This window comes from Neltuma alba, unplaced genomic scaffold (genome assembly GCF_004799145.2).
Source record: "Neltuma alba isolate B1F8T4 unplaced genomic scaffold, ASM479914v2 tig00000468_pilon, whole genome shotgun sequence".
Taxonomy (NCBI): domain Eukaryota; kingdom Viridiplantae; phylum Streptophyta; class Magnoliopsida; order Fabales; family Fabaceae; genus Neltuma; species Neltuma alba.
Genome location: NW_021632065.1, coordinates 205,990 through 220,134, shown reverse-complemented (window position 1 = coordinate 220,134; position 14,145 = coordinate 205,990). Strand labels below are relative to the sequence as shown.

The 14,145-nt window shown below is 29.6% G+C and overlaps 1 protein-coding gene across 4 annotated transcripts; it reads left to right on the top strand.

Annotated features, from left to right (window-relative positions):
• The first annotated feature begins 7,702 nt into the window (after positions 1 to 7,702).
• LOC114739501 (protein NRT1/ PTR FAMILY 7.3-like) lies at positions 7,703 to 13,621 on the top strand. 4 transcript variants are annotated; one of them, XM_028927578.1, is made up of 6 exons: positions 7,703 to 7,834; positions 7,957 to 8,020; positions 9,364 to 9,499; positions 10,929 to 11,146; positions 11,742 to 12,295; positions 12,465 to 13,621. In XM_028927578.1, exons 2-6 carry the CDS (start codon positions 8,018 to 8,020, stop codon positions 13,315 to 13,317), a joined length of 1,764 nt encoding a protein of 587 aa, XP_028783411.1. In that variant the 5' UTR covers positions 7,703 to 7,834; positions 7,957 to 8,017; the 3' UTR covers positions 13,318 to 13,621. The 4 variants fall into 4 exon arrangements, with proteins under 4 accessions (XP_028783411.1, XP_028783420.1, XP_028783403.1 ...); XM_028927587.1 differs by lacking the exon at positions 7,957 to 8,020 and having other exon boundaries at positions 9,390 to 9,499; XM_028927570.1 differs by lacking the exon at positions 7,957 to 8,020.
• Positions 13,622 to 14,145: the final 524 nt, after the last annotated feature.

Below are 14,145 nucleotides of genomic sequence, written 5' to 3'. Positions count from 1 at the left end.
CATATACCCCTGTCACATTTTATAAAATCTAATTAACTGGATTGTGAGGTTTAAGAAATATGCTAACATTAGTGAAAAATAATAAGCAATATACCTTTTTTTGGGGGGGAAATATGCCCTTATTTAGAAGAAGGTTGGTGACTAAGAGAAATAATAAGAAAAAGACGAAAAAAAGGTATTGAAAATGGATAATGCAATTAATTATTAGTAACATTGATAAAAAGTGTTTAATATTTAGACAATCCTAACCAAACTAAATCTTATAAAAAGAATCAAATAAATTCATAAATTTAAATCTTATAAAAAGGATGGGCGGCGAATATATAAAGTTGTAAGAATATAATTATGAATTTTTTTCACTATGAAAATAAATAATAATATAATATCTCTACTGTTAAAGAAGGATAAGTGTGTTAAAATTGTCTAAATTGGAAAAAAAAAAAAACGAAGTGAGTGACCCACAACAAAATGGAAATTAATTAAGTCGTGAGGGAATTGAACAGATATAAGAGCATCATTGCTTTTTTCCAAAGTCATTAGTGAAAGCGAAGTTGGAAAACCATCCAAAGTTGAAAGCTTATAATGAAAATGACTTTTAGCATTAACTTTAAGCCACAAATATTAATCACTGTCTCCTCAAAGCCAAATTGACAGATTTTGCTTGGCTGACTTCAACATTGTGGAAAAAGAGAAAAAAGTTACAAACAATAAGACAAACGAAAATTAATTAAGAAGGGAAATTAAATATATATTAATGTTTTGGAAATGAGATATAGACAGATGATTGATGGATTCATCGCTTTCCAGAATTTCGAATCTCAAACAGTATAATAATTTTAGTTTTTCCTGATTTTTTTTAATAAATAAAGTGATGTTTTCATACAAAATTAAGGTCTTTTCAATTATTTAATAAGCTAATTAAATAAAATTAAAAGATGAGATCACGTATCGACTTGTCATGGGCTGCTTGAGTCCAAACAAATTGAAACTTCCTATATGCGAGACAAAAATATGATTTTGCCTTATAAATTTGGTATTTTAAAAGAAACATCGTCTAAGTTCACTTTCCAAGAACATTCAAAGAAGAAAAAATAAAAATAAACTTCGCATTGTTGATGATAATTCAATATTTTGACCCAGATTTTTATTATGTCATTCTTTAAACATAATAGGTAATAATAGATTCCAAAACATCCTTATGATTGTGACTTGAGATATTGCTAGCGACTGATCTTATCAATAAATCAAGTTGCATTATATATAAATATATACGTATATATATTTTAAGAAATTAAATTAGCTGGACAGCAATATTCTTCACCAACCTTTTCTCTGCCTCCAACCTTAACAACATATAAATAATATGTCTGCTTGATTTTATTGCTAAAAATAAAATAAAATTACAAACATGTCTCCCTTAGTTAAAATTGGATGGCCCACATTTTTTAAAAAAAACAAACAAATCACCTCTTTTTTTAAATTTATATTTCACAAATTATATATAGAATTTTTTTTCTAATAAAGAAAAGGTTTATAAGGGCTGAGTTCCGATCCTAAGGTTGATTAGAGCTGATGTACGTAGTATATTTAACGTATTAGGTTAATTTAACGTAGCCGCCAGTCAAATTCAATGCATTGTATTTGTGGGCTGGATGTAGTATATTAGTTGTCTAGATAAGCTTTAGAGTTCCTATTAGGATTTGATATTATTTATTACAGAACCAGTTTTAGTACTCATCAATATCACACACCATGATACTCATTGTTGCGGTGAAATCTATACTATTGATTGAAATAATATTCATCATTGTGATGAGTACCGAAATCGGTTCCAATTACACATAGTTTTGTATATTACAATATTTTTGCTTTGCAAAAGAGGTAAAATGTACTTCCAGTATTAATTATAAACTAGGGGGGTTGATTAAAAAAAATGTCACCGAAATATCTGCATAAATAGAATTATAACGCTGAAATGGCCTATTTACTCACAATCTTAGAGACTATTACGTAATTAAGTTTTGTTGAGAAATGACCTAAGTATCCTTGGAGATGGGGGCTCTAGCAACTGATAGTTCCATCACTATTAGTTGAAAGATCTAAGATCAATGACTATTTTACTCTAAAAAATAACAATTTTAAGTATATATGAAATGACAATGAAACTTTTAACTTTAACACTTAAAACCCAAAGCTAACTTTGCAAAATACTAATTGTTATTGCTAAATATTTTATTGTCATTTCATATAAATCAAAATGTTAATTTTTGAAGTGAAATAGTGATTCATATCAGATCACGCTTCAGTGGCTAGCGCCAGCAATGGAGGTAATTTTTAAAAAATGGTAAAAAAAAAAAAGAAGAAGAAGAAGATACGGGTATAATTAGATATTTCGCAAAAAAAAAAAAAATTAATTTCTGAATAGTTCTTAAAAACTTATTTTATTTAGTACGAGAGAAATAAAGGTGAGAAGGATGACCCAAAAAAAATAGAGGAAAGGAAAAATTTTAATTTCATTTGCTCTTACCAATTTAAATTTCTGAATGGCTCAATTTAAAAATTTTAAAAATGGAGTTAAAAGCTATTAATTAATTTTATTAATATTTATTTTATATTTGTTTATTAAAATGTTATCTTCACTTTTCTAATTTTTAAAATCAAACTTATTAAATTTTTTCCTCTCCTCTCCTCCCCTCTTTCCCATTTTGCTCTTACCAAACATGGGGAGTAAGTAAGCCATTTTAATGTCCTAATTAATTTAAGATGAACAGATTTTAAAGATATTTTTCTATTATTCTCCCTGTGAACGATTGCCTAAATCTATAGCCAACAATTTTTAAGGGTCCTCTGTTCAAGCATTACATGTACGATGGGAATAAAATAAACAACAGTTAAAAGGTACACCTAACCATTTTAAAATATTGTCAACACTGCGTACAGCTTACAATTGCGCACTGCTGCTTAAAATACTGAATGCACTATTTTACATATATAACCTTAATTTTCAAAAATTTTAAAGTTTCCTTTACATTCGAAAAGTGACATGGTAAAATTTTGGCCAAAACAAAAAATTTGTCAAGGGATTTTATTTCATTGAACATCTAACCTTCTCTGCTTGCACAGATCTGGAGAAGCTTCATAATTTACATTGATGTCATACATAATGTTTACAAATTAATCAGCAAAAATGTTTATTTACTTATTAAATATTAAAGATTTAGAAACCAGCTAACATTGATAACAACCCTCATTCTATATGTCACTCACTTGTAGTAAAAAAGTTTATTCATAAATATAAATCATTTGTAAGGTAATCAATGATTTTTTTTTTTCAATTTTATCCTTATTGAATGCGCTAATTAAAGGAAATAAGTGAGAGAAAATGTACATCGTATTTTTTTTCCAAATACCCATTCTCTTTAATAAACTGGGCAAATGTGAAAAATTTTATCAATTTAATGCATTTCTTGATAAGAACAAAATGGTATATTCTACTAAAAAGAACAACTGTTATTTAATCATGAAATCGTCATATTAAGTTTGTATGAAAAACAACAACAACAACAAAAAATCGTTTTGGGGATAATTTCAAATGTTAGATATTTTACTGCCTATTTATCGCTTAAACACGCTTCATGCCCCAGAGTTTCAAAGCTTTACGCCTTTTCCTTAATTCCAAACTTTATTTTCTAATTAGTCTGCCTTCCTTCTGCCACTAAACAATTAATTAATATAAGTTAGTGTGTTAAGCATATATTTTAATATTTGAAAATTCTTTTACACTGTACGCGGAATTATTGAGAATAAGTTTTCTTTCCAGCAGAAGTTTTTCCCCCAAAAATTCTATCAAAATGTACGTGAATAGGGAAAAAATATGTGTGTGTGTGTTTTCTATTCTTTTTTTTTTTTTTTGGAGCAAAATACATTTGCATCATAAAATTTTGCTAAAATTTCCACTTCTTTTGTTCTCAATGTAAGACTTATTTAACTAATTTGATTAAATTAAAGAAGTTAGGTAAATTCGTTAATTATAATATAAATAATTTATTTTTTTAAAACACCATAATCATCTTTCTTGATTCCCTCCATCTCTCAATCTTTCCTATTTGGTTATCATTATATAATAGGGTAAAAAAAATTGATAAATGTATAAAATAAATCTTGTATTTAGTATCAAAATTAACTTTTCAATTAAGTCCTATAGTAAGCACAAAGAGTATTTTTCAAACCAATACTTTTCCCAAATGTTGGCACTTGACACTATATATTGTATCAATTCAAATAAAGATAAATTAAAGAATTTAAATGGTTAATCTATACCTTGTAATATCTATTTGTCTGTTATAGTTCCACGTTTGTTTATCCAAGAGAGAGAAGCCGCCAAAGTTAGTGTTTGAATTTTGAACTGATATAATATAATGCCCAATGCTGAGTCAGAAATCTCAGTAAAGTGATAAGCAGAAAGAAATGTTGGTTTCTGCTTATTAATTCTTATTTATAACTGTATTTAGCAAACAGCTTGAACAAGTAATCACATTAATTTAACCTGAGCTTTAATTAAAAGAAAAATTTAGAAAGTTTAGTTATACAATAAAAGTGATTATGAGGAGTTTAATACATAAACTATACAAAGAGAAAGCTCAGTAGTGATAAGACCATATGACATGATAATTCATAATCCTAATAAAGTTGAAAGCTGTGAGTGAAAATGACTTTAATTTAATTAATTAGCTTTATTAACTTTAAATCAAATCACGTCTCCTTAAAACGCAGCTCAAGAATCATTTCCTTGTGGACAAAAGAAAAGCTACATGGCCAAAAGAGAAGGAAAGTCATAGGATATTTCCATTGCCTCCATATTTTAAAATCTTTGAATTTTTTTTTTATATCGACATAAAATTATGATGCATAGTTGTTAAGATATAACTCATGTTATTTAATTGGTACTAACTACTCACATTTTAAAATCATGCTATTTAATTATATGGAGCGATAAAAAATATGCATAAAAATTACTTCTCTGATCCTGTTTATAAAATATTCTTAAGATGTTTCAAATAGATTAAAGAAAATTTTAAATTACATTAATTCTATTTTAAAATATAATAAACTTTGGATTTTAGTTTTATAGTCACGGCTGTCTCTCACTTACGTGTGGATGTAGCTAACTTTAGGGACTGCGATCCAGCTCATTTGGGTCACACGCAACTTGATGAAAGGCACGTGTAATCCATGATCATTTAAAAATACCCCGCAAAAAAAGAATTATGATAAACAAATTATATATTAATTAAGGTTTAAAAAATGAATAGCTATATTTACTTTTAATATGAAAAATTTAATCATCATTTAAGATTAAATATTTCATATCATTGCAATTCAATTTTCTTTTTAATTGGGTTGATTAAAAATTATAAATGTTAAACCTTTATGCTAATTTTTTAAATTTTAAAATGGAAAGTATTTATTTTCATTTTGATACAAAAAATGAAATAAAAAATAAAAAATAGATGGAAACACTATATATCCTACTTGAATAATTGACAATATCATTTCATTAAGGCATAGGAGGCTTGTGTTAGACCCTAAAACTGTGTTGAATTTCTTATGAATATGGATCAATGAAAAAATGTTCCTAGGGAGCGCTCAATCACCGCTTGGAAACAACACTTCATGTGGCTTGGGTACAATAATAAATGAGATTTTGTTATTGATAGAGCACAATGACACTAAATAATATTCCATCAAGATAATTAAAGTTGCACTTAGAATTATTTAAGTATGCGTTGTTAAATGCAATTTCGCTTTTATATCTTTTTATTTTTGGGAGAATTTCTTTTTGGGACCAAATGTAAAACATATTTTGCATCAAGAAGGATTTTCAAAATATATATACGAAGTGTTGCTTATTTTGTATGTTTTTTTTGGCTGATTTTACAATTCCTTTACTTAATTTGGAATGATATTTCATTCTTCCTTAATAAAATAATTCCCTTCATACCAATTGTTCCCTTTTCTTCTTCTTAGTTTTCTTCTTTCCATGAATTATGTATTTCAAAGACACAAGCCTTGTTTTGGGGCATTAAATTTCCCAGAGTTTAGGGTAAGATATTGAAATAGAAGTTTTGTTTTTAAGTAAAAATATTGACGAAATAAAAGTTCACAACGAAGTACTACTATTTCAACACTTCTATAACTTTAAAAATCGAACTCTTTTTTTCACATGGAATTCAACTCATCTTAATTATTAAAGTCTCTGTGTGTAAATAATTTTTAGAATTTAAATACCTGATTATATGAATCACTTAGGTCACTTGTTTAAGTTATCTTTTGCTTCCCAGACACCAAAGTTGATAACGGAACGTAAAATGATATGTACACATATGTATTCTATTATAATATTACGAGCATTATTTGTCATTAAATACGAAAACAAACCAGCTAAGAAATTGAATAACTCTTACGAAATTGTTGAGATAATCTTGACAATTGTGGTGTTAGGGTTAGTTTATTTAATTTAAGCACACCCATATATATATATGTGTGTGTGTGTGTTCATATATCATTAAAAAAAAAAAGAGTAAAGGTGCATTTAGCAACCTTTTCTTTTTTTCTTTTTTTTAGCATCCAGCATATTAATCTTATTTTATATGTATCCAACACCTTAAATATTAGGCAACTTGATGTAACTGAAAAAATAACCTTGAGATGCTTAATGTTTCAGAAAAATAAGATCAGACTGTTACGTGCATCATGTAAAAATTTAAAATATTGGATACACCTGAAAAATAAGATCAGGCTATTAGACGAATTGTTAGCCAAAAAAATCAATCCAAACAATATTATATTTATGGGTCACGAATAGTGCAGAAGCAAAATCTGGATAATGGGGCATGCAATGCGTCCATGAAACCAGCACTACTTTTTGTGAAATCTGGATGGCAGAACCCAAAAAAAAAAGGAGCAAAAGAGATTAAATGTGAGACGTAAAAAATGAAATAATTAAAGTAAATCACGCTATGTAATAATACTGGCATAAACAGTTTTGCCCATAACATAATATCACATATTCTTTCTACTGTGATTTAACTAATTAATATTTCTCATATCCTGAATATAAAACTTATTTTATAATATAATTTATATTATAAAATAGATTTTATATTTAAAAGCAGAAAAATAAAATTATAAATTATAAATTACCGACAATTTCTATTTGCTGTTACCGAACAGTCAATATTAATCTTATGTGCATTTTATCGAAACACGTCGATATCAAGTACATCCAGCCAAATTTTTAATGGTGCGTGATGTCACTGCGTAAGAGATTTGGAAAAATGTGTCCAACTGTTTAATATTTCATTACTAAAAATAAAAATTAAAAAATTAAAAAAAAAAAAAAAAAAAAAAGTGTCCAACTGTCACACGTCTCTTTTTGAGCTTACTCTTTTTTCTTTTTTTTGGCCAAAACTTTTTGAGCTTACTCACGCGCGCGCGCGCACACGCACACACGCTTCAGATCCAGATATAGCATAGTCCTTGTCAGTATGCCCCCTACATGAAACGACACTGTGACTATGACTTGCAATATCTTAATTATTCCACGTGTAAATCTTAGCCGTCCAATTAATCTTCTCCAAACCTCTATATATAGCCCTCCATACTCTCCCATTCTTCATCAAGACTAGTTGTTAGTTTCTTCTTCTTCTTCCTTTTCACATAGTTTGCTCTTGTGTGATCACTTCAGCAATCTTCTTCTTGACCTATATTCTCTTCACAAGCTAGCAAGATCCCAAGTTAATTCATAATGGGTTGCTTGAGTTTATGCAAACAGGTTAGTTATTATTTATTTATTTTGTCAAGCACGAATAATTTGTATATATGTATATTGTATAATGTGTATATATGTATATATATTGTTTATATGTTCATGGAATATGCATGGCTCTTGTCCAGTGGATTCTCTTAACCAAGCCGCTGTCTGTGATTCTCAAGCTCAATTGTCAGGAGGCTTGTAATGGTGAATAGTACCTTCAAAGCCCTGCTTGTAATGGTGATGAATTAAATTATAAATGATTGTACTATTTATTATTTGTAATCAAGACCTCTCTCTCTCTCTACACACTAATGATTTGCACTTTCAATAATAGCTGAGCTTATTAATTACCTGATTAAAATGATATATAGGTGGACTATTTGACCACTTGAACATTTTTGCAAGTCACTGTTTATTAGATTTCCAAACATCGCTAATAATATACTATGCTTCTACGAATCAACAAATTAAAAGCTTTTTCCACTTTCTTGTTGTGTTTCTTTAGTAAATTAACCTACCCCTTCTTCGTTTCCTCAGCTTTCTAACTGGCTTCACGCCACAAACAACTAAGACGCGTAATATTCTTTGCTTTTGCTTGATGTGATTATTAAGGAACTCCAACTTTTTTTTCTACCCAAAAGCTGTTTTTTGCTTGACGTGGACTCCAGCTTTATTAATAACCATATATAGAATGTAATATCTTTTTCCATGCAGAAACTATTTTTTTTTTAAAGACTGAAAACTATTACTTTTATTTCTTAATATAAGACTTTATTTGATTTTTATTTTAATTCTAAATATAAGATCCCAATCCATTTCGTCTTTTATATTTATGTATTTTTTAAAGATAATCCTTCAAATAATTATAGTTCTAGCGAATGTACTTGATTAGTAAAATATTTTTTAAAAAATATCTATTTATTGCAAATAACTAATTTAATTTATTTTTTAATCTTTTTAAATTAGTTAACTGATTATATTCTTATAATTAAGAACGGAGTTAGTATATTTTCTAAAAGTAAGAAAGCAAACAAACCCTATTGATCGACGGTGCTATAAATGGAAGTATACTAAAAGCAGAATCTTTACGGTGTTATGGCAGTGGACGATACTTCTTCTGCGTCACATCTGTTCGTACAGATGTGCATGACACACGTTGGGACGTATAGTATATTATAGATTTGAACAGAAGTTTACGGCGCACCCTAAGTATTTGCTGCGGCGCAAGATATCCGAATTTTTTTTTTTGAAAATAAATTTATCCTAAAATTTAAAATTATAACAATATTATTTTCTGCCATTAAAAGTTAACATTCGTTGCTCAAATAATGATATTAACTGTTGTCATTTTAATGATAGTGGATAATATTATTACGATTTTAAACTTTCAGAGTAAATTTGATCCAAAAAAAACTTTCAGATATCCAGTACTTCTGAATGAAAATTTCTGAAATAAATATGTATCTTAACCCTATATATATATATATATGAATAATTTATATTCAAATTAGTATCCAAATTTAAGTTGTTATATTTATTTATTTCAGGGTACTGGCACTGTTATGGAGGAAAGGATGACGAAGGACGTTGAGGATTTCACCATCGATGGATCCACTGATTGGCATGGCCGTCCTGCTGTTCGAGCAAGATCCGGAACTTGGGTGTCCGGAAGTTTAATCCTAGGTAATTTAATTACTTCCAAATTTATTGAATAGTATTTTTTGTTGTAAATATAAAAATTAAATAATTAATTTACATATAACCAAGAAAGTAGTCAATTAGATATTTATAAAAATTTGTATGTTAATTTTTCTAAAATATTTCCTCATTATATTGGAAACTGCTATTATTGAAATAATTTTTAAAAAATAATAAATATAAAAAATAAAGTACATTAATGTATTATAAGTAAATTTATCAACTAGCTTCTACTTTTTTCACTATTAGAATCACAAGGACTAATACAATAAAGTCGATTTGGATTTAGTGGTATGTCAGGAGATTTTGTATGATTATATCAAATCCTGTAGTAAAGATTCTTATTCTCTGTTTTAACTATTTTTTTAACATATTCTTTATTTTAGGCTGTTACCATTATTTTGTTATGTCATCTCATACTGACAGCTCGCGTCTTTAATACAGTGACTGTGACGTAGCACACCGACAGACGACGATATTCAAAACAATTTATGAATATATTCTCAGAGGAATTAGAATGAAATATTTTATAAGACTCACTTTGTAATGAACTAATGTGTACTATAAAGTGGATTTTATATTTAGGATCAAAATAATAGATCATATGGCAGAAAAGAAAGAAAGAGATTATACATCATTATTAGCATTATGATAAAGTTGTGTGTGTGTATAAACTATATGTTGATGTATTGCAAATGTTGCTATGGTGTTACCTAAGTAGCAGCTAGGTTCTTTAGTCAACCTCATCTACCTAACCCACTTTCTGTAATCTATCATATTATTTTAAGTGAATCATAGACAAAAGTATTCTTTTTCGGTCCACAATAATTTCACTTAATTTTTAAATTGAACCTTATAATTTAAAATTTTGTAATCATGTGGCTTAAAGTTTAAAAATTGTTTCTATTCTAGTTATTGCTTCTTGTAAAATTAGAAAGACTTGATATTTTTCCAAGCAATGCACGGTATGTATAAATAATAATTTGATAGAGCTTTTCTTTCAACCAAGGATATACTGATTTGAACATTGTTTAAGGTGAAAAAACTCAAGTCAAATTTAACAAGAAAAAAGTCTAGCAGCAACAGCAATAATAATAATAGAGGCACAGAGCCCAATATATGTGTCTGGATGATTCATATGACTTGAGACATTATATTAAGAAATTTTATACTGTTTAGAAGATTTGTACAAGATTTTAAAATTATAAACTTAAAAATTATACTAATATATATAGATACACATGCATATATAATATTACCAACGAAATACGTGGTAATTATAAAGGCTGAAGTATTTGTCTCCTCATTATTCGAACAAATGGAATCAATATCGAATCATAGTATTCAGAAAATGGAATAATGTAATATTCATATAGTGTTTATACATCTAATTAAGTTTGAATATATGATGCAGTGAATCAAGGGTTGGCAACTTTGGCATTTTTTGGAGTGGCAGTGAATCTGGTGCTGTTTCTGACGAGGGTTATGGGACAAGACAACGCAAACGCAGCCAACAACGTGAGCAAGTGGACTGGAACTGTCTATATGTGTTCCCTTGTCGGAGCCTTCCTTAGTGACTCCTACTGGGGAAGGTATAGGACTTGTGCTATCTTCCAAGCCATCCTTGTTCTTGTAAGTTTGAAGCGAGTGTGTGAGTGTGTGTGTGTATTTAACTCTTCTTATATCTTTGTGTACTTGTATAGTTAAATCATGCAGATACGTATGTGTGTGAGAATTGTAGTTGCCACAACATAAGAAAACAATACTGCTTTTTATTCTTAATATAACTGCTAAATAACTAATCTATGAACATTAATAAAATTAGTTAAATTAGATATTTATAATAAATATGTGTTGGTTAGACCATAAAAAGGCTAAGAGAAAGGGAGAGAAATTTGGGGGGGGGCATAGAACACTTGAACTCCTCATCGGTGAAGTTTCTAAACTATTCTATTTAATTATGTGCATTGGAATTAATTATTGGTGGGAACCCTTAGCATATAAAATCAATGTGGATGTTTTGGAGAGAAAAAATTTATAAATTTGAGAGACAAAGTAGATTAAGGTTTTATATTTAGAACCAAATCCAACATTCTAACTAGTTCTTATGTAAGGACATGATGTAGTGACATTCAAAGCATGCTTGAATATAATCATCGTATTATCATATTAATTTTCTTACTTCGGATATCTTTATTTGTCTACTTACAAATTTTGCTTGTGACAGGGTCTTGGCCTGTTATCTCTCACATCGTACAAGTTTTTACTAAGTCCTAGTGGCTGTGGAGACGAAAAACTCAGTTGTGGATCCCATTCGTCTCTCCATGAAGCGTTGTTCTACCTCTCAGTATACCTTGTAGCTCTAGGATATGGAGGATACCAACCCAACATTGCTACATTTGGCGCGGATCAGTTTGATGAAGGAGACCCAAAAGAAGGACGCTCAAAGATAGCATTCTTCAGCTATTTCTATTTGGCTCTCAACCTTGGATCTCTCTTCTCCAACACAGTGTTGGGTTATTATGAGAATGAGGCTTTGTGGACTCTAGGGTTTTGGGCTTCGGCAGGATCTGCTACTCTTGCCTTGATCTTGTTCCTTTGTGGAACTACGAGGTACAGGTACTTTAAACCAGGTGGCAATCCTTTTCCTAGATTTTGCCAAGTTTTTGTAGCTGCAACGAGAAAATGGAAAGTCAACGTGGGGTCTGATGAGGACAAGCTTTTTGAAGTTGAAGAATATTCCAGGGGAGGGAGAAAGATACTCCACACTGAAGGATTTAGGTATGACACTGATTTCATCAATTTAACTAGTCAACAGTTTATATGATCAGATTCTTGCTAGAATTACATTTATTTATGTACAGATGTTGTTCTTTCTGGAATTTAATACTCCATCAATTGTTGATGTTCAGAAAAGTTACTAAAATTATGCGTTTATTTATGTTATCAGATTCTTGGATAAAGCAGCATTTAAAACACCTGAGGATCACTTGAGCGAGAAGGAAGAAAATAACTTCAATCCATGGCATCTTTGCACAGTGACCCAAGTAGAAGAAGTGAAATGCATTCTAAGACTACTCCCAATTTGGCTATGCACTATAATCTACTCGGTTGTTTTCACTCAAATGGCATCAATCTTTGTAGAACAAGGTGCAGCAATGGACACTAGAATTTCATCATCTTTCAAAATTCCCCCGGCAAGCATGTCATGCTTCGACATCCTCAGTGTCGCCGCCTTCATCTTCATTTATCGGCGAGTTCTTAACCCTCTGGTCGCCCGAAGAAACAAGAACAAAGGACTCACTGAGCTGCAAAGGATGGGAATAGGACTCATCATAGCAATGATGGCCATGGTTTCAGCAGGAGTGGTAGAACATTTTAGGTTAAAAAATGCTACAGATGAAGAATCAAGTTCACTGAGCATCTTTTGGCAGACACCACAATATGTACTTATAGGAGCTTCAGAGGTATTTATGTATGTTGGTCAATTAGAGTTCTTCAACGGGCAAGCACCTGATGGATTAAAGAGCTTTGGAAGTGCACTTTGTATGACTTCAATGTCACTAGGAAATTATGTTAGTAGTTTAATTGTTGCCATTGTTATGAAGATTTCTCAGAGAGGTGAGAGCTTAGGATGGATCCCATCAAATCTTAACAAGGGACACTTGGACAGGTTTTATTACCTTTTAGCAGCATTGACCGCCATAGATTTTGCAGCTTACATTGCTTGTGCTAAGTGGTATAGGCCTGTCATATTTGAAGAAAGGAGTGAAGAAGACATCACCCCAGAGCTTAGGGTTTAGGGATTTTGGATCTTATAAGCCAATATTTAACTTTATTATTATTATTATTATTATTATTGTAAAATTAGTTGTACGTTGTGTTATAGTAGTTTGTATTAGAGGAAGCGTGTGTCTTATTACTTGCTGTGAAACAGGAGGAATGATGATTTTTCTCCATTTCTCTGTGTGGAGCAAAATGTCAAGTTATACAAAATGCAGCGGTTTATTGTAATTTAATTTATATTTTGGAATCGTCGTGTTTTGCTGGATTTCCATGTAATATAAATATAAATGAAATAATTTACAGTGATGAATTGGATGTGGACAAGTACGTAGTATACATATGTAGAATGTTTCTGCAGAGCTATTCTAATTTATTAATTATATAACCTGATAACTAATAAGGTGGATGAGTAGTAGGCTAATGAAGTTGGTATTTGAAAATTATAATTGGAATATGAAATGATTCCATGAAAAGATAAATTATAATGAAATCATCAACACAATCTTATATGTGGAAAGAGTCATATAAAATATTGTTAATTAATAGTCATTTTAAACAAAATAGGATAATATATTTTTTAATAAAAACTCATAACTAACCATATTACAAGGATCACATATAAATATATATATTTATATATAACTGGAAAACAGTGATAGCTTTTGGTTTTCTGAGCAGTGGCGCCAAAATCTGACGCATTAAACGGTGTGTTTTGTATTTCGTTTTTCTCAGTGATTACTTCAATTTGTATCCTTAAATGCCAATCATTTAAGTCTTTTTTGTTTGTCATTATTTGTTTTAGCTTACAATGCATTTTCTCTCCAGAAAAATTCCCACACAAAATA